The sequence below is a fragment of the Rhinopithecus bieti genome, unplaced genomic scaffold (assembly GCF_001698545.2).
Source record: "Rhinopithecus bieti isolate Rb0 unplaced genomic scaffold, ASM169854v2 scaffold_33121, whole genome shotgun sequence".
Classification (NCBI taxonomy): Eukaryota; Metazoa; Chordata; class Mammalia; order Primates; family Cercopithecidae; genus Rhinopithecus; species Rhinopithecus bieti.
In genome coordinates, this window is record NW_016814090.1 from 270674 (window position 1) to 295006 (window position 24333).

At 49.7% G+C, this 24333-nt stretch overlaps 1 protein-coding gene across 4 annotated transcripts; it reads left to right on the forward strand.

Moving 5' to 3' along the window:
• Positions 1-11283: 11283 nt before the first annotated feature.
• Positions 11284-23987, forward strand: CSRNP1 (cysteine and serine rich nuclear protein 1). Of its 4 annotated transcripts, none has more exons than XM_017849640.1 (5): positions 11284-11354; positions 19106-19362; positions 20580-20839; positions 21389-21703; positions 21800-23987. In XM_017849640.1, the coding sequence occupies exons 2-5, from the start codon at positions 19146-19148 to the stop codon at positions 22787-22789; spliced, it is 1782 nt and encodes a 593-aa protein (XP_017705129.1). In that variant the 5' UTR covers positions 11284-11354; positions 19106-19145; the 3' UTR covers positions 22790-23987. The 4 variants fall into 4 exon arrangements, with proteins under 4 accessions (XP_017705129.1, XP_017705128.1, XP_017705127.1 ...); XM_017849639.1 differs by having other exon boundaries at positions 11328-11433; XM_017849638.1 differs by lacking the exon at positions 11284-11354 and adding an exon at positions 12294-12462.
• Positions 23988-24333: the final 346 nt, after the last annotated feature.

Genomic DNA, 24333 nt, shown 5'->3' on the forward strand with positions numbered 1-24333 from the left:
TTTTTTTAAGTGAAAACAAGTTTATTAAGAAAGTAAAGGAATAAAAGAATGGCTACTCCATAGGCAGAGCAGCCTCATCCTGGCTTTAAGTGTGCTACTATCTTTCGGTTTACTGACTGACCAACCAGCATCAATTCACAGATTAAAAAAAAAAACAAAAACAAAAACAAAAAAACTTGCAGCTGAATATCCACCATACACCACTGTATTCACAAAGACCAGCTGTCAGGCAACAATCTGGCTCCTAATCTCGATATATATAGAAACAAATAGCAAGAAGAGTCAATGCTTTCAATTCATGGCCTCTCCTATTATGTCTTCTCAGAATACTGTGTAGAGAAATGGACAGTAAGTCAAAGACACTGTTGAACAAAGTATGCTGGCTGCTGAAGGAAAGATATTCACATGAGGTTTTGAAAGAAGAGAGGAGATACAGCATCCCTTTGTGGTACTGATAGCTCTTTGATGTAGGTGGCTAGTTCAAGCAGCATCTCAGTGGCACATTCAGTATCTTGATTACCCTGAACTTCTGGCTTCTGGGAAAGGCTATCAACCTCTTTCATACTGAGAAATAGACATAAAGATGTTGAAGACAGAACTGTGGTGCGAAAGCTTAGCCTTTGAGAATATAACTCTCTTCCTACATCCAAATGTTTTCTTCTCTTGGCAGAGAAATAAATCAATATAAAAGCAACCACTAGAAATATTAAAAACAGACTTATAAACCTTCAAATAATCAGAGAAAATACAAACATGTGCACACACACGTGCATACCAAAGAAGACAAAAATACACATAGTAAAACATAGAAAACATAAGCAGTATTAAAATAGAAAACAAGACAAGAAGACACAATTAAGGCGAATGTCAGTTACATCAGCACATGTAAATGGGATAAAACTACTCATGATAGAAAAATGATTCTCACAATGAATGATAAAAGTGTCTTAAAAAGTGTATGATGTGTGCAAGAGGTGCATCTTTGCCAAAATAGCTCAGAAAGGTTAAAAATAAAATACAAACCGAGGTATACCAGAAAATACTAAGTTGAGGCTGCAATGTTACCATTAGCCAAAGTTAAATTAAATATAAAAATGTGAAACGTGACCAAAAAAAAAAAAAGTTAAACAGGAGCAACAGTGGTATCCACCTGAAGAATCTAGTTTAGGCAGGGTGCGGTGGCTCATGCCTGTAATCCCAGCAGTTTGGGATCGCTTGCATCTAGGAGTTCAAGACCAGCCTGGACAACACAGGGAGACCCCCTGTCTCTACAAAAATTCAAAAATTTGTGGGGCATGGTGGCATGTGCCTGTAGTTCCAGCTAGTCAGGAAGCTGAGGTGGGAGGATCACTTGAGCCAGGGAGGTCAAGGCTGCAGTAAGCCGTGATTATGTCACCATATTCCTGCCTGGGTGACAGAGTGAGACCCTGTCTCAAAAAATAATAATAACAATGAAATAAATAAAACCACAGTAAGACACCACCTTACCCTAGCCAGAATGGCCATTATTAAAAAGCTAAAAAATGACAGATGATGGTGTGGATGTGGTAAGATGGGAATGCTTATACACTGTTGGTGGGAATGTAAATTAGTACAATGTCTATGGAAAACAGTATGGAGATTTCTTAAAGAACTAAATCTACCATTTGATCCAACAGTCCCATTACTGGGTATCCACACAAAGGCAGAGAAGTCATTATATGAAAAAGACACCTGCACATGCATGTTTATAGCAGCACAATTCACAATTGCAAATATATGGAACCAAACTAAATGTCCATCAACTAATGAGTGGATAGAGAAAATGTGGCATATATACCATAGAATACTACTCAGCTATAAAAAAGAATGAAATAATGTCTTTTGCAGCAACTTGGATAAAGCTGGAGGCCATTATTCTAAGTGAAGTAACTCAGGAATGGAAAACCAAATACTACATATTCTTACTTATAAGTGAGAGCTAAGCTGTGGGTACACGAAGGCATACAGCATGGTGTAATAAACTTTGGAGACTCAGAAGTGGGGGGTGGAAAAGGGGTGAGAGATATTGGGTACAATATACACTACTTGGGTGAGAGATGCACTAAAATCTCAGACTTCCCCGCTATACAATTCGTCCATGAAACCAAAACCCCCTGGTACCCCACAAGCTATTGAAATAAAAAAATTGTATATATAAAGAGAACAAAAAGGCCTGACATTGTGGGCACATCCTATAAGGTAAGAGAAGGATCAGACAAAGAGCTGTAAGGTGACAGATTAGCTGAAAGGCTCCAGAGGAGAGCTGACTGCACTAACAAACGTTGTGTTTTCAAACATATTTCAAGTGCATGTCAGGTCATTCGGATGGGACAACAGTTTATACCATAGTAGCCAAATGTAAAAAGAAACAAGTCATTTCAGGAAAAAGCACCAGGTTGAAGGTGGCACCTCCAAATATAATGTCCTCCTGGAAATTGTGAATGAATGAAAGGAGTTTTGTGGGTATAATTCTGTTAACAATCTTGATGGCATCATCATGGATTGAGGTGGGCCCTAAATCCAATGATAAGTGTCTTCAGAAGAGAAGAGGATAAAATGTCCACAGAGGAGAAGGCAACATGAAGACAGAGCAGAGCCCAGAGGGACGTGGCCACAAGCCAAGGAATGCTGAGGATGGCCGGCAGCCACCAGAAACTGCAAAAGAGGCAGGGAACGTTTCTCCCTCGGAGTGTCCAGAAGGAAAGAGCAGTGCCAACGCCTTGACTTCAGATTTCTGGCCTCCAGAACTGTGAGCGAATAAATTTATATTGTTTTAAGCCAAAAAATAAAAAATAAAAAGCAAGGTGAAAGCAGCCATCATGATCATTATCATTTAACATGGCTGTAGCAGTTCAAGCCAGTGTAATTAGACAAAAAAGAGAAATGTGATGTAAATACTGGAAAGAGGAAGCAAATTTATATGTAGATGATGTGATTGGAAAATGCACAACTATTAGAGAGACAGTAATTCAGGATGCCTTGGGCGCGGTGGCTCACGCCTGTAATCCCAGCACTTTGGGAAGTTGAGGCAGGTGGATTTCTTGAGCCCAAAAGTTCAAAACCAGCCTTGGAAACATGGCAAAACTCTGTCTCTTCAAAAAACACAAAAATTAGCTAGGCATGATGGTGAGCACCTGTGGTGCCAGGTACTAGGGATGCTGAGGTGGGAGGATCACTTGAGCCCAGGAGACAGAGGTTGCAGTGAGCCGAGATTGTGCCACTGGGCAACAGAGCAAGGCCCCATCTCAAAAAAAAAAAAAAAAAAAATCAAGATGATGGCAGTTTCCAAGGTTCATATACAAAACCCAGTAGCTCTCCTTTACTTTATATATATATAAAAAATATAGATGTATATATATATAATCTATCAGAAATATAAAATAGAAATTACAGTTACAATGGCAATCAAAAAGATAAAATATTTAGAAAAATATTTAAAAGACATAGAAGGGCCTTTACAAAGATAATATTAAAATTATACAGCAGGCTGGACAAAGTGCTCCCAGAACTTTGGGAGGCCAAAGCAGGAGGATGGCTTGAGCTCAGGAATTCAAGACCAGCCTGGGCAACATAGTGAGGCCTCACCACTACTAAAAATAAACAAAATTAGCCAAATGTGATGGTGCACGCCAGTAGTCCCAGCTACTTGGGAAGCTAAAGTAAGAGGATTGCTTGAGCCCAGGAGTTTGAGTCTGCAGTGAGCTATGACCCGCCACTGCACTGCAGCCTGGGCAACAAAGTGAGATCCCGTCTCTAAAAATAAAAATAAATAAAATAATACAGAGAATATTCTATTCTGGGCTTTTGTTTTTTGTTTCATTTTATTTTGTTTTGTTTCATTTTGTTTTGTTTTGAGACAGGGTCTCACTCTGTCTCCCAGGCCGGAGTGCAGTGGCATGATAACGGCTCACTGCAGCCTCAACCTTCTGGACTCAAGCGATCCTCCCACCTCAGCCTCCTGAGTAGCCTCCCGAGTAGCTGGAACTACAGGCACATGCCACTACACCCCAAAAAGTTTGGAATTTTGATAGAGACAGGTGCTCCCTATGTTGTCTAGGCTGGTCTCAAACTCCTGGATGAATGTGATCCTCCTACCTTGGCCTCCCAAAGTGCTGGGATTACAGGTGTGAGCCACTGTACCCAGACTATTCTGTGCTTCTTTTTTTTTTTCTTTTCTTTTGAGATAGAGTCTTCCTCTTGTCACCCAGGCTGGAGTGCAGTGGTGTGATTTCAGTTCACTGCAACCTCTGCCTCCGAGGTTCAAGCGGTTCTCCTGCCTCAGCCTCCCAAGTAGCTGGGATTACAGGCACCCACCACCATGCCTGGCTAATTTTTTTTGTTTTTTTTTAGATGGAATCTCACTCTTGTCCCCCAGGCTGGAGTGCAATGGTGCAATCTCGGCTCACTGCAACCTCTGCCCCCGGGTTCAAGCGATTCTCCTGCCTCAGCCTCCTGAGTAGCTGGGATTACAGGGGCCTGCCACCATACCCAGCTAATTTTTGTATTTTTAGTAGAGACAGCGTTTCACCATGTTGCCCAGGCTGGTCTCGAACTCCTGACCTCAGGCGATCCGCCTGCCTCAGCCTCCCAAAGTGCTGGGATTACAGGTATGAGCCGCTGTGCCCAGCCTATTCTGTGCTTTTGAATAGAAAGACTCAATATTATAAAAATGTCAGTGCTGGCTGGACACAGTGGGTTATTCCTGTAATCCCAGAATTTAGGGAGGATCACTTGAGGACAGGAATTCGAGACCAGCCTGAGCAACATAGTGAGACCTCAACTCCATATTTTAAAAATTTAAAAATAAAAAATGTCGGTGCTTTCTCAATTAATCCATTTATTTACTGTGACTCTAATCAAAATACCCATCAGATTTGTTCATTAGGTGAGGAACTTGTCAAAAATTATACGACAACCAAATGAGGAAATAAATAAGAGCCAGGAAAGCCCTGAAAAAGAAAAGCAACGAGATGAGGCTAGACCTATCAGATGATAAAAAATATTATGAAATTATAATTTGTAAAGAAATTTGGTACCCAAAGGTGAAATAGACAACTCAGTAAACCAGAATAGAAAATCAGAAATAGATCCCAACACATATCAGAATTCAGTTTATGTTTAAGGTGACATTAATTAGTAGAGAAAGGTGGTAGTAAAATTTACTACCCATTTGGGGGAAAATATAATGGGAACACTATTCCCTAAATCAAAATAAATTACAGATGGATAAAGGACATATATTAAAAATAAAACCATAAGACCATAGAGAAAAAATAAGTAAATGTATTTATAAGATTATGATAGAGAATTCAGCAAATAAAATCCAGGATCCCTAAAGTAAACATTTGTGAAATGTGGCTATATAAAAATTTAGGCTCATGCATGTAATACTGACACTTTGAGAGGCTGAGGTGGGAAGATTGCTTGAGCCAAGGAGTTCAAGACCAGCCTAGGCAATATAGCAAGACCTGGTCTCTACAAGTAATTAAAGAAAAAAAAAAGAGTTGAGAGTGGTGGTATGCATCTGTGGTCCCAGCTACCTGGGAGGCTGAGGTGGGAGGATTGCTTGAACCCTTGAGGTTGAGGATGCAGTGAGCTGAGATTATGCCACTGTATTCCAGCCAGCCTGGGTGACAGAGCAAGACTCCGTCTCAAAAAAAAAAAAAAAAAAAAGACTTCTGTACGGTAAAGCATTCTATAAAGCAAGGTGAAAGACAAACCAATAGTAAGTGCTACTGTGTGACAGACAGACAAGCTCACCTCCTTCATCCTCAAAGACATAAAGCAACTCAATACAAAATGAGTAAGGAATATAAACCAGCAGTTTACAGAGAAACAGCAATGGCTTTTAAAAGCCTCAACTTCACTCGTAAAAGAAAATGCCGATTGAAATAGTAAGATTTATTTCTCCTATCACATTGGCAGAAATTCACAGTTTGATAGCACCCAGTGCCAGGGAGGGTGTTGGGAAACAGTCACCCTCAGACATTATTGGTTGAGAGTGAAATTGGTGCAATTTTTGGGATGGTGATTTGGCAATGTCTTTCAAACTCCTTTGACCCAGAACTCAACCGCTTGGATTTTTAACCTACAGATCTATGCACAGAAGTCTTCCAATTTAGATAAATAAGAATGTTCAAGAAATGTGCTTTAAGACAGTCTCCTTTCCTCATTTTTGCTTTCCAATGCAATGCTCAGTGGGCCTCAAAATTTGATGTGCATAAGAATCAATTGGAGGGTTTGTTAAAACCCAGGTTGCTGGGCCCCACTTGCAGAATTTCTGATTCAGTAGGTCTAGGAAAGACCCAAGAATCTGCATTTCTAATAGCTTCTCCAGTGATGCTGATGCTGATGATCAGGGGTTAGAACTTGAGAACAATTGCCTTAGCCTGTTGAGAGGGCCAGGGTCGGTCTCCAACCAAGAAGAAAGCCTAAAGAGGGGAGTTCCTTTGAGGAGGAGGAAGAGTAAAAGGCAAGGTGGAGAGGAGCAGAATTCCCCTCAGGACTATGGAGAGGAGGAGGTAGTTGGGGTGGGGTTGTCCAGAGAGGAATGTTTGAGCCCCCTAAGGAGCCAGGACCTTAGTTCCTATTTGCAGCCTCATCAAAGAGTCTTCCCTTCCTTCTGCACAAACAAGGATGGCTCAGAAACAGGAGGACCCATCGTCTATGCTCAGTGGATCCACGGGCTTGGAGGAGAATATTAGCCACAAGCAGACAGTATGGACTGAAAATCAGACAGCTAGGTCATCCTAGACAGGTGAAGGCATCCCCATTCTTCACATTGACCTCAGAGGGGTGGGGTTGGGATGGCACACAGGAGAGTGTCTCTGCTGACTGAAGGGGAAGCTCCCCTTGAGACTCAGCTGCTCGGATTTGATTGCGGAGGGCGGATTTCTTTTTAACAAATCATGTTGGAAAAACTAGATATTCATATGCAAAATAATGAAGTTGGACCCTTACCTTATTATCATACAAAATTTATAAATGGATTAAAGACCTAAACATAAGAGCTAAAACTATGAAACTCTTAGATGAAAAATAACTTGAAGCTCCTTGCACTTGAGAGTCATGAATGGAATAAAATTCTTACCCATCTGCGACAAAATAAGAAATGTATTTGGTCTTCGTCCCTACTTTCTTGCTCAGAGTTCCTTTGGAATTTCCCTTGGAGTTTCCTGAGTGATAGGATTTATCCTTCAGGAGCCCCTTACAATCACACCTGAGTCTATGCTATTATAATAAAGTGATTAAGGGTGGGGCCCTTAGCCTCAGAATGAGGTTGGTCACCAGAAAGACCAAGGGATTAGAAGGGTAGAACTTTCAACTCTACCCATCAACCTCCAGGAGGGGGAAGGGGTCTAGAGATTAAGCTCTACAGAAACTCCTGAATGATAAGACGGAATGAGCTTCCATGCTGGTGAACACTTCCACATACCAAGAGGGAAGCACACCCCAGGGCTCCAGACACTTCTGAACCTTACCATCTGTTTCTGGTCGTCTGGCTCTTCGTTTGTATTCTTTATAATAAACTGGTAAGTAAAGCACCTCCCTGAGTTCTGTGAGCCATTCCAGCAAATTATTGAACCTTAGGAGGGGGTTGTGGGAACTCCAGCTTTATAGCTGGTTGGTCAGAAGTACAATAGGCTTGGACCTTGTGACTGGGGTCTGAGAGGAATGGTTAGTCTTGTGGGACTGAGCCCTCAAGCTGTGGGGTCTGCACTAATGCTGGGAAGTTAGTGTTCAAGTTGAATTGTTGAACACCCAGCTGGTGTCTGGAGAATCAGATAACTGGCTGTAGGTGTTGGAAAACTCTCCAGACCATCATGCTAATTTAGATGAAGAGAAACCAAACAGTTGAACCTGACCTGTGGACTCCAGATATACCTCACTGGTCTAGAGATAGATTATTGGTGAAAGGCTGAAAACACTGGCTCCTTTTTCACAGTAATGGCACTATGATTGTCATTAACTTCTCTCCTCTTTAAAAAAAAAAAAAAATCAGGGTAAAACTTAAAGTGAACAAATCTTCAGTAAGGAACTTGAATCTTTACATATGTATATACCTGTCCAACTGCTACACAGATCAAGATACAGAACATCTCTATCACCCCAGAAGGCTCTTGTGCCCCTTCCCAGTCAATATCCCCAAGGCAACATTATCTATCACTGTGCTTTAATTCGCCTGTTTTAACATTTAATATAAATAAGTGGAATTATAGTTACTCCTCTTTTAAAGGTCGCACCTCCCAATACTGACACAATGGCAATTAAATTTCAATCTGCGTTTTCGCGGGGACATTCAAACCATAGTATTGTATGAAGCAATAGCTTGTTATTTTTCATTGTTGTGTAATATCCCATTATATGATAACAATTAATTTTCACTTACCTATTAGTGGAATTTGCATTGTTTTCAGTTATGGGCTGAAAACATACATAAAACCTCTATAACATTCTTTTAAATGTCTCTTGGTGTGTATAAGTGCCTTGTTTCTTCTGGGTATATACTTAATAGTGGAATTATTTCCAACAGTGGAAATATTTCCAACTGTTTCCAATTATAACCCTCATTAACTCAAGTGCCTGAACCTGCCCAGTTCCCTGGTTGTGTCAATTCACCCCTCATCAACAATGTACGATGGACCAGGTGTGGTGGCTCATGCCTGAAATCCCACCACTTTGGGAGGGCAAGGTGGGCAGATCACTTGAAGTTAGGAATTCGAAACCAGCCTGGCCAACATGGTGAAACCCCGTCTCTACTAAAACTACAAAAATTAGCTGGGTGTGATGGCATGTGTCTGTAGTCCCAGCTACTCGGGAGGCTGAGGCAGGAAAATTGCTTGAACCCGGGAGGCAGAGGTTGCAGTGACCTGAGTCACACCACTACACTCCAGCCTGAACAATTTACAACGGATCTGGTCAATTCTCAATTTTGTCATATTTAATGTTGTTAGTTCCTTTGATATTAGCTTTACTAATGAGAATAAAGCATTAATTTTTAATTTTAAAAAATTTTGTTTAAAACTTGTGATAATTTTTATTTACCTAAAATTGGTGGTTCATGGATGCTGAATGTTGGAGAAACTGTTAGGACTCTTCCAAGTATTCAGAAATTCCTTGAGGATGTGTGAGTGTGTTTCTGCCTATATATATGACATAGCCACAGATGGCTGCTGCTCCAGACCCCACCCTTATTGCTTTGGAACAGAGCTTTCTTTTCCCCATGAATAAGAAGAGTTTACTTGGGATCCCAGAGGGAGATGTTTCCCATCATCAGCAACATCTGGGGAACATCTGGCGAGTCCATCCCAGGATAGGGAGATGCTTTTCTGGAGAACACACAGCACTTATTTGATTCTTTTTATTCTCCTGTATTTTCCCTTGTTCTCTTTTTCTCTTCCACTGGGCTCCCCACTCTAAGCACCACTCCAGCCCTCACCAGCCAACTCCCTAGCCTGATTTCTATCTTGTCTGGTTTCCCCAATATACAACCCAACAGAATGCAAACATAGGCAGCATGAGAGACCCTCATTAATTCTAGTGCCCAACCCTGCCCAGTTCCCTGATAAGCAGGCAGTATCTTCTAGAAACTGAGTCAAGGAATGTTGAAGCTGGTGAGGGTTCTCTTGTCCAATGCCTCCCTTTTACAGATTGAAAAGCTAAAGGCCAGAGAGAGAGGGGAAGGGAGAGTCAGGGACAGAAACCAAACTAGAACATCACTTCTGGGTATCATAGAAACCCCTCTTCTGCTGGAAACTTGGCCTGGAGATTAGAAGCAGGCAGGAAGGCAGGCAGTGGAACTTGGGATCAGCAACGTCTGCAGCCGGCAGCCACAGTGAAAGCACAGCTGAGGTCTGAGGTGGTTGGTGGAGGATGGGTGGCCTGGGGGGTTACCCCTCAAAGCCCTGAGAGTGGAGTCACCTCTAGCAACAGACACCCAGCTTTGTAGCCTTTAAGGTCCTTCCTGAGCATTCTCAGCTACACCATAGCTTCAGTGTGCTAGCTGTGTATCCATCCACTGCCACCTCCAGCCCTGCCCTCTCCTTGAGCCCTAGCAACTTTACCCATTTACTAGGCACGTTTAGTTTACTCAACAAGTTCTTATCAAGCATTGGAGATAGAGCAGTGATCAAGTCCAACATTGCTCCCGCCCTCCCACTGCTCACAGACAACGGAAAAGGAAATGCACAAGGAAACCACAAAACTAAGTGGGTGCAAGGCAGGTGCGAGGTGGGATCAGCATCCTTGAAAGTTTAAAACAGGACATACTCTGAGAACTGACCACTGGCCAACAGGGCTGGAGAGCAGTCATCAGGGGTGTGAGGTGGAAATGTACAGGTGAGGCTGGGACAGAATCATACCTCATGTGTAAAATAAAACCGAATGCAGAAGGACTAATGTTACAAGCACATGAATTGGCCAGGCGCGGTGGCTCACACCTGTAATTCCAGCACTTTGGGAGGCCGAGGAGGGCGGATCACCTGAGGTCAAGAGTTCGAGACCAGCCTTGCCAACGTGGTGAAACCCCATCTCTACTAAAAATACAAAAAAACTAGCCGGAGGTGGTGCCACATGCCTGTAATCCCAGCTACTTGGGAGGCTGAGGCAGGAGAATCGCTTGAACCCAGGAGGCGGAGGTTGCAGTGAACCAAGATGGAGCCACTGCACTCCTGCCTGGGCAACAGAGTGAGACTCCATCTCGAGGGGAAAAAAAAAAAAAGTACATGAACCAACAAAACGACACATTCACACATTAATGGCATTTAAATGGTCGCGGGGGAGGGAGTGGGAAATGAGGGTATGAAGAGAGGTTGGACTGCGAAAGTGAGAAAGGGCCAGATTATTCCGGCTTTGTAGGTCCCAAGGAGTTGAGACTTCATCAGGAGGGTACCGAGAAGCCACTGGAAGCTTGACTCCAGCTGCCCAGACACCTCCCCCTGCAGGCCCCCAGGTACACACTCAACGCATCCGGAAGGACAGGGGCCTTTATCTTCCCCCCAACCTGCTTTCCTCCTATTGTTCTTCCAGGAAAGGTAAAGTGGAGCAGACCCCTGCCATTCTACATACACATCTGAGGCTGAAGAGGGGCTCTCACCATCGTCTCCACCCCAGATACCATTCAAACAGGCCAGGAGGTCACCCCCACCCCCAACCTGGAGGAAGGTAGAATGGAATCCTGAGGGCTGGGCTAGTGGCTGACAGCATTCATCTAGGACAGTCAGAAGAACCCAGAATGCAGCGGGAGCAGGACTGGGAGGGGGAGGGTCAGGCTCCCACGAAGGCTCCCTGGAGGAGGCAGTGCAAGCTGAGCCCTTAAAGGCGTTGGGATTCTGGTAAGCACAGAGAGGGCAGGAGAGCATTCCAGTCGAGAAGACCGGCTGCAGCAAAAGCGTGAGGGTGGAAACGCTCGAGGTGTGGGTAGACCCGTACCTGCAGTTGGGAAGTGGGGCTGAGGGTGGGCTCCCAGGCCAGGACTTGGTTGCCGGGGCAAGTCGTACAGGGCGGGTTGGCCCCGAGTCAGGAAAGGCCTTGGCGGGAGCAGAGAAGGCAGTGGGCCATTTTAAGTGGCCAAGATCTGGCCCGGAAGAAACCAGACTTTTTATTTTTTTAAGGGAAGGTTGAGGTGGGAGTGGGGAAGCTAGTTCCAAGAACCCCTAGTTTGGAACTTCTGCAGGGAAGGGTCTCTTGGCCCATGGGCAGCGGTGAAGTTCAGGCCCACTGATTACATCCATCCTTCCTGCTCCCCGCCTCCTCGCTCCCCACACACCCCAGATTCCTCTCCAGCCACAGTTTACTTTTCCGACGGATCTGGGGTGGGTGGTAGGTTGGGGCGGAGGAGGGAACGTTTAGATTGGAATATAATAAACTCCCTCTAGAGGGGTGGGGGTGGAGAGCGTACGGGAGACGTCGGCTATGCCACTGTCTCGCCCCTGGCCTCAATCTACCCATCTGTAAACTGGGGCGGTGGGGCGAGGGGGGGATCTCTACTCCCGGCTCTGCCGGCTTGAGTCGTCCGAGCCTTTAGGGACGGTGCTGGAAGCGGGGCGGGGAGGGCGCTGGCGGGAGAGGGCTGGGGGCGGAGAGCGGCGGAGGCGCAGTAGCCGGGTCAGAGTCCGCAGGGAGGCCCCCAGGCCGCTGCGCCAGGCTCCAGGCGGGGGAGGAGGCGGCGCCTCCGGGGCGGGGCTGCCGGGCGGCCTGGCTGGAGGCCCGGCGTGCGTCAGCGCAGTGAGCCCCGGAGTTTTCCACTGACGAGGAGGGCGGAGCGGCGGGCGGGGCTGGGCGCAGCCAGTCTCCCGCCGCCGCCGCCGCTGCCGGACGCGCAGAGCTAGGGGCGGCTGGACCGACGGCTGCCGGGCCGAGCGCACAGAGTCGCGGCGCTGGGGGCGTCCCCCGCCGGGACGCGGGTCGCGTCGTTGTCCTCCGCGAGCGTCCGGATTGCAGGTGAGCGCCGAGGGGCCTTGGGTCCAGAAGGACGGGACTTTGGGGAGGGGGCGTTCAGCGCGAGTGGCACTGCCGCTCCTGCCTCCTGTCGTTCTCTCCTCGGCACCCTGAGCGGGCGCGGGGGCGGGAGCTGCCCGGCTCTGACGGCGTGCCGCGGCCGGAGTCGGGGTCGGGGGTCCGGCCGGCGGGAGTCGCAGGTTTTCTGCTCCCCTCCCCCGCCCGCCGCGGTAACCCCGAGAGAAGTCACGGCTCCCCGAGCTCTGCGCGAGTGGGGACAGAGCCGGGCTTGCGCGCGAGCGGCGAGTTGACGGGGGCGTGCGTCCGCGGGCGAGTTTCTTTTTGACCCAGTTGCCTGAGAACTTTTCAGAAGTTCCTCGCGTGGCCGGAGCAGGTGACATTTGTCGCCTTCCTCCTCGGGCTCCCCCCTCGGGGAGGCTGCGGGAGCTGCGGCGTGTGCCGGGCGCCCCGGCCGGCGGGGTCAGGGAGGGAGTGGAGGGATGAGCGAACAGGGAAGCGCGGTGAGTCACGGACCCCGGGAGGGAGGGAGGGAGGGATTGTGTCGTAGGCTCACCTGTTTGTCAGTCGCCGTCACTCTCAGAGGCCACTGCTGTGAGTCACGGGCGCAGCTACACTGGCCACCCGCAGGCACACGTAGACTCTCTCCCACGCACTTCTCCTCCTTCTGCAGCACGTACTTCCTCCCCTTCCTCAGTTTCTCCTCCCCGGGGCTCATTCACAGGCACGCACTGTGGAGATGCCCACACCACAGCCATAGTCACACACTTAGTCACTCCCGCTCCTGGCACAATCACACACAGCCGTAGCCCACACTCCTGACACCAGAGAGTCCCTCCCCGTCTCCTGCTGCCCACCCAGCGCCTCCACCCAGAAGTCTCAATCCTTTTGGAGAGTAACTCATCACCTCCCCCTACCCAAATCCTTGACAGCCGTGCCCTCTTCTTTCTCCACATCCCGGTATCTGCCTTTCTCCTATGCCCTTGACCTGTCCTCTCACCTGGCCCTGGCAGCACCTCCAACCGGTCACACCCCCTCCACTCCCGGTGCTGAGCCACGTTTTTAAAATGCAAATCTGGCATTGTCACTCCCTAGTTAAGCCCTCTGTGGCTTGCCGTGCCCTCGAGCTAAAGCCTGCCCTGGAGCCCAGGATCAGCCTCGCGGGCTGCCCCTCCTCCGATCACACTCTCCTGGTCCCTCCTCCTGTTCCATACCCATGCGGATCCCCTAACTGGAACTCTGCCTACTTTCCTTCCTCAAAGAGACCTACTTTCACACCAGCCGTGCCCTGTCCCACCCTTCAGACCCTCCATCCCAGCACCCCACTCTGTCCTTCCTGCTCAACTCAGAGCTTCAAGAGGGCAGCAGCTGTGTGAGTCTTGCTCCCTGCACGCGCGAGTGCCTGCCACAGCGCTTGGCACGTATGTGAGCTTGGTGCGTATTTGTTGAATGAATGAGAGAGGGAAGAAGGCCCCTCTTAGGTGGAGGAAGCAGTCATTGTCAGGTGCAATGTCCCTTCTACAGGAACAAGTGCCTCCGGTAGCCAGCATACATTTGGCACCTATCCAGTGCCAGGTCCTGAAGGCCAAAGCCGAGGAGCCATCCCCTCCCCCAGCTCTCCTTCAGAGGGATGCTTGGGGAGGAGGTGCCAAGGCTTTCGGTCTGTCCTCTCTGGGCCACCCAGGCTCGTTTTTCAGTAGGGACTAGAGGTGCTGGGAGGTGCCTTCCCCTTCTCCCAGGAAGCTGTTCCTGAGGGACAGGGGTCATGTGACCCCAAGTGTTTTGGGGGGACTGGCCAAGGCCTGGGGCTCAGGTTAAAGGACACATTCTTCAGATTCCTGAAGGGGGATGGAGGCAGCTAAAGGTGCCCCCTCCCTAAGACTGGCTTGGGCTGAGGCCTGGGGCACTGGTGGGACTGCCGAGGTGGACAGAGGAGTTGCTGTGACTTTTTCAAGCCCCGCCCCCACTTCTCGAAAACAGCCCTTGATTGCTTGGTGCCCGGGGTGAGGTGGCCTTTCCTGGATTCGCATAGTGTGACCTGAGTGTGTAGATAACTGTGGCCAGTTGAGTGGGGGGTTGTCAGTGCCTGTGTGTGGTGGCAGGAGGGCTGCCCGATTGTCAGGGCTCAGATCCCAGAAGAAGCCTGGCTCTCTGATTCAGGGCCTGTCTCTGGGGTTCCTCGGCGGTGTGGTATTTCTGTCTGAGCCAGCTCCTGGGAACTGCTTTTCCTTCCTCCAGGACCCTAGGGAGGGGGCTGTGCTCACCCTGGGAACACTGCCATGGTCAGAATCTTGATTCCTGGGTAGCTGCTGAGGGCCCCTCCCCCCACCTCTGACTCACTGTCTGACACTTTTCTTAGATTCTCACTATCTTTCATTCCCTCTTGGCCTCTCCTTGTATCTGGCTCAGTCTTTTTGTCTCATCTCCTGCCTCTGCCTCTTAGCCTCTGGATTCCCACGTGGAACAGAGGAACACGAGAACCAAGGGCACTTCCCCCGCCTCTCCAGAGGAGTATCAGGGAGGAGGTAATTTCTCATTTCATTCCCGTGCTGCAGATTTGGAAGGGATTGTTCATCACTAGAACCTGCAGCATGACTGTAGCTTCCCTGTGTCTCTGTTTCCCTGTCTGTAGGCTTGGAGGTCATAACCTCCTCACCTTAAGTTCTCTTTCTGTGGACATCCCTTAGGCAGAGCCTCAGTGTGTGGCTGAGCCTGCCTTCCTGACATCTCTTTCCATCTGTTTCCTCTTGGGGAACTGGGGAGCCTCCTGGGATTGCGTACATTGGCACCTGCCTGCAGCCTGAGCTTCCCTCTCCTGCCCTCAGAGCCACCCTTTTTGAGCACCATTCTTGCTTGTACCCTCTGGCACAGCTGGGGGATAGACATGTGATTCTCCTCCTGCCCCTCTTAAATTAACTGTGACAGGAGCAGGAGAAGGTCACACTGACCAGTCGCCCTCAGCAACCTCATGTGCGTAAGATTGCCTGTGCAATTGGGTCTATACCCGATATGCAGGGCTAGTCTGCTTACCTCTGGTATTATCAGGTGCCCTCTCTATGCCAGACTCTGTCCTAGACATGGGCACAGGGGCAGCCAGACAGAGATGCCCTCAGCGTGAGGCAGATGAGCAATGAGGCCCCTGCAGTCTGATCAGATAACGTCTGTGATGGGGAAATACCAGGGTTTTTGTGAACTGTCTTACTTTGGGCTGCTGTAATAGAAAGTCCACAGACTGGGTGGCTTAAACAAAAGATTTATTTTTCACACCTTGGGAGGTTGCAAAATCCAAGATCAAGGCTCCAGTCAGCCTGATGAAGTCCCTCTTCTTGGCTTGCAGATGCACACCTTCTTGCTGGGTCTGAGCTCACATGTTGGAGAGAGAGACCATCTCTTTTGTGTCACTTCTTATAAAGGTGCTAATAAGGTGTCATTCATGGCCTGATTACCCCCCAAAGGCCCACCTCCAAATCCCGTCACACTGGGGATTCAGTCTCAACATAAGAATTTTGATAGGATACAAATATTCAGTCCCTAGCAGGAGCGCAGAGAGGCAGGAGGAAGGAGTAGGGGATTCGGGAGGCCCCTGGAAAGATGACTTTCTGAAAGGGAATGAGGCTGGGTTGTTCCAGCTTTGCAGAGGCCAGGAGGTGAGCGGGGACATGGCCATTATGGGAACTGCAAGTTCAGCTGGAGTATAGAGAGCAAGGTGGGGAGAGGGAAGCAGTGGCCGGGTCAGCTTCAGCTTCTTGAATTCTGGACTTGATCCTAATGTCAAGCTTCCTCAAAGGGAGCTGTAGAGGCTATAGAGTGGTTCTAGGTGTGGCAGTGGCAGGTAAATGTGTGGTTTAAGAGGGTCATTCTGGCTGTAGGATCAAGAATGGCTGGGGAAAGAGGGCAGGAGCAGAGGGACATGGGGTAGCCACTGTGGGAACAGAGACATGTTAAGGTTAGTGAACGTTTTAAATTGATAGTAACCTAAATAAAATGTGTAAGTATATAAATTTTATGTGTCCATAAGATGAATATTTACAATTTTAGAGTTCCATGTAACCACTATGCAGATGAACATAGAACTTTTACAGGTCCCCCAGCCCTTCCTACCCCCGACCCCAGAAAATTTCCCTCATGACTCTCTCCAGGGTGTCCTTCTCCCTCCCCTGGGGAACCACTGCTCTGACTTACATCATCACGGAGTAGTTCTGCCCTTTTTTTGAACATTTGCATATATCTTGTGTCTGGCTTCTTTCACTCAGCATGATGTCTGTGAGATGCATCTGTGTCGTGTGCATCCAGGAGCTGGAGCTCTTTTTTTTTTTTCAGTGTGGAATAACACATTCACTGACCACTTATCACTAATCTAAGAACATGTGACATGTATTGATTCTTCTAAACCTCCCAACCCTATGAGGTCTTAAGACAAAGAATTGGAGGCACAGAGAGGTTAAGGAACTTGCCCAGGATTACCCAGTCAGTTAATAGTGGAGCCACAGTTCAAAAGCAGGTAGTCTGGTTCTGGAGCCGAAGTTCTTAACACTATGCCACGTGGCCTCCATTATACCTACTGGGTCTGTCCCTGGCTTTGTGTGGATTAAATGAATTTACGTGAACTCCCAGGCATGGGGTGCCTGGATGTAGATGGAGGGAGAGAGAGGAAGGAGTTGAGGATGACTGCAGGTTTCTGGCTTGAGTGACTGGGTGGGTGGTGGGGCTGTTACTAAGATAGGGAACACAGGAAGAGGAACAGATGGCATGGGGGGTGGGGAACAGAGACAAGGGGTTCGATTTGGGGCCTGCAGAATTTTATGTTTCTAGGGGATGTCTGGGCAGAGACACCAAGTGGGCAGTGGGTCCTGGGGGATCTCAGGCTGGATGTGTGGTGAAGGAGGCATTCAGGGCCCTGTAGATGGCATTTGGAACCTGGGAAAGGATGGGGTCTCTTGGCAGGATGCAATGGGGACAGGATGTGTGGGTGTTGTCTGTCCATATGTGTGTTTCCGTGTGGTCTGTGCACGTGTGTACATGTGTGTATGCCTGCCTCTGGGTCATGAATCCCCCACCTCCTGGGAGAGCCTGCAGGTCAGATGGGAGCTGGGTTGTTTTTGTTTGTGGTTTGACCCTGCGAGGGGTGCCAAGCCTGAGAAACTACCCAGGGAGAAGCCCCGGAAACATCTGTGAGTCTTCTTCCCCCAGGCCCAGGGTGGGGGATTGGCCAGGGAGGGAGATTTTCTTGCTTCTCTCACGCTTGCCTAGGGGAGGCTGTCCCTGGGGTAAACATTATCCAGTTAGTAAGGTTGACAGCAAACCCTACAGGATTCGGGGACTTTGTTGGTGGCTGGGAAGAGGGGAAAGGAGTGCTTGGAAAGGACACCTGAGTAGAGGAGACCAAGACAGCCTTCTGGTTGGTTTTTCCTGTTCTCTCTCATTTCCTGTGATGGCAGTGGGGGAAGGGTTCCCCAGCACTGGGGCCTCGGCCTCAGCTTCAACTTCCTTTCCCTTTCCCCCTGGTGACCTCCCCGAAGACCCAGCTGGAGCAACAGACACAAGGTAGCTGTACTCAGCGTTTGGGATTGAGTCTTCTGGGGCTTGCCAAACCTTGGGAAGGGCCATTATTCGCTGAAGCCTTCCAGGGAAGGAGCCCCAAGTCTCTCTACTTGGATAAGGCCAGCCAGCTGTGGGAGTCTCTGGTTATACTTCTGCTGAAGGCTGAGACTCTCACATGGAGACAGTGTTGTGTTGTGGGGTGCTCCATGTCACGAAGCCACAGACAGGAGAAACTTTGGACATTAGGATCAAATGAGATGTTAAAGAGACAGCCTGAGTGGCTGTGGTCACATAGGCCTGGAGGCAGGAGACTTCTTGACAGTGGAGCGGGGCTTTCTAAGGGAAAGTCTGAGAAGCTCCCACACCGGGAGGGGAAGGGCTCAGAAACTACTCCGTCTAGGAGTGGAGGCCAACGTCAAAGCCAGCCTGTTCCCCAGAATGCCTGGCTAGCCTGGAGCAAGGGCCCGCAGCCCTGCCTATGTGCAGGGTGGCGTGCCTGTGTGGGTGTGCTGGAGGAGGAGGAGGAGGAAGCAGGGCCACCGTACCATGGCCATGCGGGCTGTGCGGGCTGTAGGGCGTACACACACACACACGCATACACACACACAGGCACACAGATGCGAGCTGTGTGAATCACCCAGCCTATGAGTCAGCCCCCAGGATTCCTGTCGGGGAATGAGTGAGACCAGGCTGAGGTCTGTCAGTCCATCTGTTGGTCTGTCTGCCTCCTTCCCCTGTTGGTGTGGATGCGTGTGTGTGTGTGTGTGTGTGTGTGTGTGTGTGTGTGTTGTAGGAGGTGGTGGGGAAGGTACCTAGTGCTTGGGAAGGCTTTGGGCAGAGGTGGGAGTTTGAAGCATCAGGCCGTGGATTTGAACATTAGTTTGGAGGGAGGGAGGTGCTGTGTCTTGTGCAGAGATCCTCCTGGAGACTGCCCTCCCCCACACAGAGCTCCACAGGCAGGGCTGGAGAGGGCAGAGGCCAGTTTCTGGGATGCCTTGGAGGGTCAGTGGGAGGGATGATGACCCTGGCTGGAAGCCCACCTGCTGTTTCCTGCCTGCCACTTAGAACTTTCTCATTCTCACTCCAGGCTGTCTGTCCCCAGACCCCAGAGTACCTCTGGCACCACCATGACTGGGCTGTTGAAGAGGAAATTTGACCAGCTGGATGAGGACAACTCCTTGGTCTCCTCCTCCTCCTCTTCCTCTTCCTCTGGGTGCCAGTCTCGCTCCTGCTCCCCAAGCTCAAGCTCTTCTGTCTCCCGTGCCTGGGACTCAGAGGAGGAAGGCCCCTGGGATCAGAAGCCCCTGCCTGATCGTGACTTCTGTGGCCCCAGAAGTTTCACCCGTGAGTCCTCCCTCCCCTGGGAACTCCCATCACCTGCCTTCCTTCCTGAAAGATGAAATTTAGAGGTCCTTGACAAAATGCCTTTGGCCTCTGGAGGTCATGTCCCCATGAAGGTAGCTCTCACGAGCTGTGATATAGTGGTTACTCAGTGCCCACTGTCCAGGGGCACCTGAGCCCAGCTAATTCACCTTTGACCTTGGGAGTAATGACATCCAGGATGCAGCTCTGCAGAGTGCCCTCAGGGCCTTCCCCGTCTGGCCCCTCCCTTCTGTTCCAGTTTCGTTTCTCCAATGAGCACCCTACCCTCCTACAAAGGGAACTGCTGGAGTTCCCCGCCCGCCCCATGCTTCTCTGCCATGGGGCCTGTCAAGCCGGTCCCTCTCCTGTCAAAATGCTGCCCATTTTGCCTGAACATAGTGAAAAGGGGTTTTTCCTGGTTATTTTCAAGCTTGTATAATTGTGATTCCAGACTGACGAACATGGCCCTAGAGCAGTGTTTCTGGGCCTTATTTTTCATTATTGTTCCCCAGGAAGCCTATTAAGACATTTTCTCCTTAATTTTCCCCCCCACCATGAAATTTTAATACAATAGATGTACTGTTTACCTTTTTATGTACTGTGTATATATCTGTGCATTACACATAAAAGAATATAATTTTAGCACATGGAATCTAACAGTATAAACAGAAAACCTTTTAGAAGGGAATTCCCTCTGGTAGCTGGGTATAAAATTAATACAGTAAGTTGAAATATATGGAATTTCCAATATTTCACCATTACATGGTAATTTATTACGGTTCAACCTAATGAAAATACCAGTACGTAGCTTACTAATCAATAAACATTAACTTGTAAAGGGAAAGCCTTTTAAGCCTGTTGCAGAACACAGAAATCCTACAAATCAATAAAAAACAATAGAAAACTGTACAAAGGACCTGTACATGGCTAATAAACATAGGAAAGATGTTTAATCTTACAAATACTGTCATTTAAACTGGAAAATAACGATAAGCCAGTGCTGACATGGGTGTGGTGTTCAGTTTCAGCTGCTCCAGTCCCAGCCACACAGGCTCCTAAATTCACATTTCTTTTTTCAAAGTGGGCGGAGAGGGAGGAGGGGGAAGGTGGGAGGCGAGAGGGCAGTCTGGCATGATCTTCCTGGAGGTGTGTTGTGCCTCACTGAAAACTAATTCCTAGCATCTTTGCCTGCTTTCCAGCCCTGTCTATCCTGAAGCGGGCTCGCCGGGAGCGCCCAGGTCGTGTAGCCTTTGATGGGATCACCGTCTTCTACTTCCCCCGTTGCCAGGGCTTCACCAGTGTGCCCAGCCGTGGTGGCTGTACTCTGGGTATGGCCCCTCGCCACAGTGCCTGCCGCCGCTTCTCTTTGGCTGAGTTTGCACAGGAGCAAGCCCGTGCACGGCACGAGAAGCTCCGCCAGCGCTTGAAAGAGGAAAAGTTGGAGATGCTGCAGTGGAAGGTAGAGAGAGCCCTCTCGTGGCCCACCTCCTAAGGCAGTTCCTGGAGTCCTAACCTTGAGGGGTGGGTGTACCAGGGGTGGGTGCTGACTTGCTCATTATGTATATGGGGAAACAGGCCTGTGGGCCTAGTGATTGGCTTGATTGGAGTCTGTTGCCTGGGTCGTCTGCAAACAGGAGGCACAGAGGAGGGCTTGTGTCTGTTTGCTGCAGGGGCTGGGGGCATGATACCTGAATCTGAACTTGAACTTTTTGGAGAGGGGGATGTGAAGCTGATAGGAATTAGGGGGGTGCGTATCTGTCTGGTTAGGAAAGGGAGTCTGTCCATGATCTAGGGAATGCCATGAGTAGGATATCTCTGTCTTTTTTTTCCAAATGCCCTGAGGACCGTATTCTTGGCTGTCCTGTTCACTGTCATACACACAGTGCCCATCGCAGATTAAGCACGAGTAGTGGGAGGGTAAGCACATGGGAGGGTTTGTCTAGTGACAGTAGGGCTAAGCCCATGTCCATGTCTGTGCCTCTCACATACCTCTTTCCTGTGGATGCAGCTTTCGGCAGCCGGGGTACCCAAGGCAGAGGCAGGGCTACCACCTGCGGTGGATGCTATTGATGACGCCTCTGTGGAGGAGGACTTGGCAGTCGCTGTGGCAGGTGGCCGGTTGGAAGAAGTGAACTTCCTACAGCCCTACCCAGCCCGGCGACGTCGAGCTCTGCTGAGGGCTTCGGGCGTGCGAAGGATCGATCGGGAGGAGAAGCGGGAGCTGCAGGCACTGCGCCAATCCCGGGAGGATTGTGGCTGTCACTGCGATAGGATCTGCGACCCTGAGACCTGCAGCTGCAGCCTGGCAGGCATCAAGTGTCAGGTGTGGTGGCTGGACTGGGCTGGGATGTGGAACCTGATGTGGGGACTTCTTTGCACTCCACAGTAATCCTCACTTGTACCTCTACTTTCTCTGCAGATGGACCACACAGCATTCCCCTGTGGCTGCTGCAGGGAGGGCTGTGAGAACCCCATGGGCCGTGTGGAATTTAATCAGGCGAGAGTTCAGACCCATTTCATCCACACACTCACCCGCCTGCAGTTGGAACAGGAGGCTGAGAGCTTTAGGGAGCTAGAGGCCCCTGCCCAGGGCAGCCCACCCAGCTCTGGTGAGCAGGCGCTGGTCCCTACTTTCCCACTGGCCAAGCCCCTGATGAACAATGAGCTGGGAGACAACAGCTGCAGCAGCGACATGACTGATTCTTCCACGGCATCTTCCTCAGCATCGGGCAGTAGTGAGGCTCCTGACGGCCCCACCCACCCAGGCCTGCCTGGCCCTGGCTTCCAGCCTGGCGTTGATGATGACAGCCTGGCACGGATCCTGAGTTTCAGTGACTCTGACCTCGGCGGGGAGGAGGAGGAAGAGGAGGAAGGGAGTGTGAGGAACCTGGACAACCTCAGCTGCTTCCATCCAGCTGACATCTTTGGTACTAGTGACCCTGGTGGCCTGGCCAGCTGGACCCATAGCTATTCTGGCTGTAGCTTCACATCGGGCATCCTGGATGAAAATGCCAACCTCGATGCCAGCTGCTTCCTAAATGGTGGCCTTGAAGGGTCAAGAGAAGGCAGCCTTCCTGGCAACTTAGTGCCACCCAGCATGGACGCTGGCCAGAGCAGCTCAGTGGATCTCAGCTTGTCTTCTTGTGACTCCTTTGAGTTACTCCAGGCTCTGCCAGATTATAGTCTGGGGCCTCACTACACATCACAGAAGTTGTCTGACAGCCTGGACCACATTGAGGCACCTCACTTCCCCCTGCCTGGCCTCTCTCCACCCGGGGATGCTAGCAATTGCTTCCTGGAGTCCCTCATGGGCTTCTCCGAGCCAGTTGCCGAAGGCCTGGATCCCTTTATCGACAGCCAGTTTGAGGACACTGTCCCAGCATCTCTAATGGAGCCTGTGCTGGTGTGAGGACCAGGATGCCTTTTCCCAGCCCCAAGGGACCTGTTGCTTTCTTGTAATTGTGGGGCTCCCCAGAGTCTCTGTGTAACAGTCTCCCACTGGCTGGCTCACTCACAGGTGCCATGCGCACACTCCTGGTTTTCATACAGTTCTCTGGATTTATTTATTTGTTTTAACTTTTCTGTGCTGAAGAGAGGACTGGGGGGAGGGGCTTCCCGTTTCAGCTGCCTGGACCCCAGCACCCACAGTTTGCTCTTCCATCTCCACAATGTGAGCCTGGAAGAGGAGAAAATGTGGCTCCTCTGGAGCTTGGCAGACCACTTTTCGGTCTTTGCATGATGTTCCTTAGCCCAAAGACGGTGAGACGGCTGAAATCAGGTGGCTTCTGCCATGCTGAGCCCTAGACCCATGGGTAGCTAAATCCTCTGGACTGTGAAGACTATAATTTATTTCCATAATTTATTTGGAGATTGAGGCGGCTTTGGTTGCACCTCTCTGGCTGGTGGGTAGTGCCAGGGGTGGGGTGGCCACAGGCCCTCAAGGAGCCCCTTTTGCCTTGTAGTCCTACACCTTGCCCTACCTGGGCTTTGGTGCAGACTGGGTGTGGATTTGAGCTCTATGATCTATGTCTGCTGCCTGGCTCCTGGATGGCTATGCAGGCAGGTGCTGGCCAAAGACATCATCTAGGCAGGGGGAGAGGCTGGGCTAACCAGCTGTGACCAAAACTCCCTTCTGCCCCACCCTGCCCCCTCCACTTCCTGCCCTTTGTTCCATCTTCCCCTTCCCCAAAGGCTGTAGCCTTTATTCCAGGCCCAGGGATGTAGGAGGGGGAAGGAGGAAACAGGAGGCCCAGAGAAGGCAAAGGGCCTACCTCGGGCACAAACCATGCCCCAGACTATTATCTCAGGGCTTTCTGGGCACTGCACTTTGGCCTGGCCCACCTGCCCATGCCCTGAGGCCAGTTGGTGAGGGGTGGCTCCTGAGGGCTTTTATACCCTTTGTTTGCTAATGTTTAATTTTGCATCCTAATTTCTACATTGTCCCTGAGTGTCAAAACTATAATTTATTCCATTTCTCTCTGTGTCTGTGCCAAGAAACGCAGGCTCTGGGCCTGCCCCCTTGCCCAGGAGGCCTTGCCAGCCTGTGTGCTTATGGGAACACTTTGTACCTGAGCTTACAGGTACCAATAAAGAGGCTTTATTTTTAACAATGCGGTCTGTATTTCTGGGGTGGGAAGCAGGGGTACACCCTCAGGGGAATTGGGGTTGGGGGACAAACCCTGCAGAGGGCAGTATGGACACAGGCTGTGTTGGCTGGTAGGAGTAGGCACACCCAGCATATTGGGCCTCTTTCCAGGCAAGCCAGTCAAGTTGGAGGCAGGAAGCCAGCTGAGGCTGACCAGGCAGATAGAGCACTTTTTCCTTTGGATTAACCTGTTCCTCTACAGTGGTGACCTGGGGTGGTGGGGAGGAGCAGCAGCAGGGTCTTCTGACATGGGGCTATCTGCTGGGGATGGGTGAGGGCACCCTCCTTCCTACACACCCACACTGAGT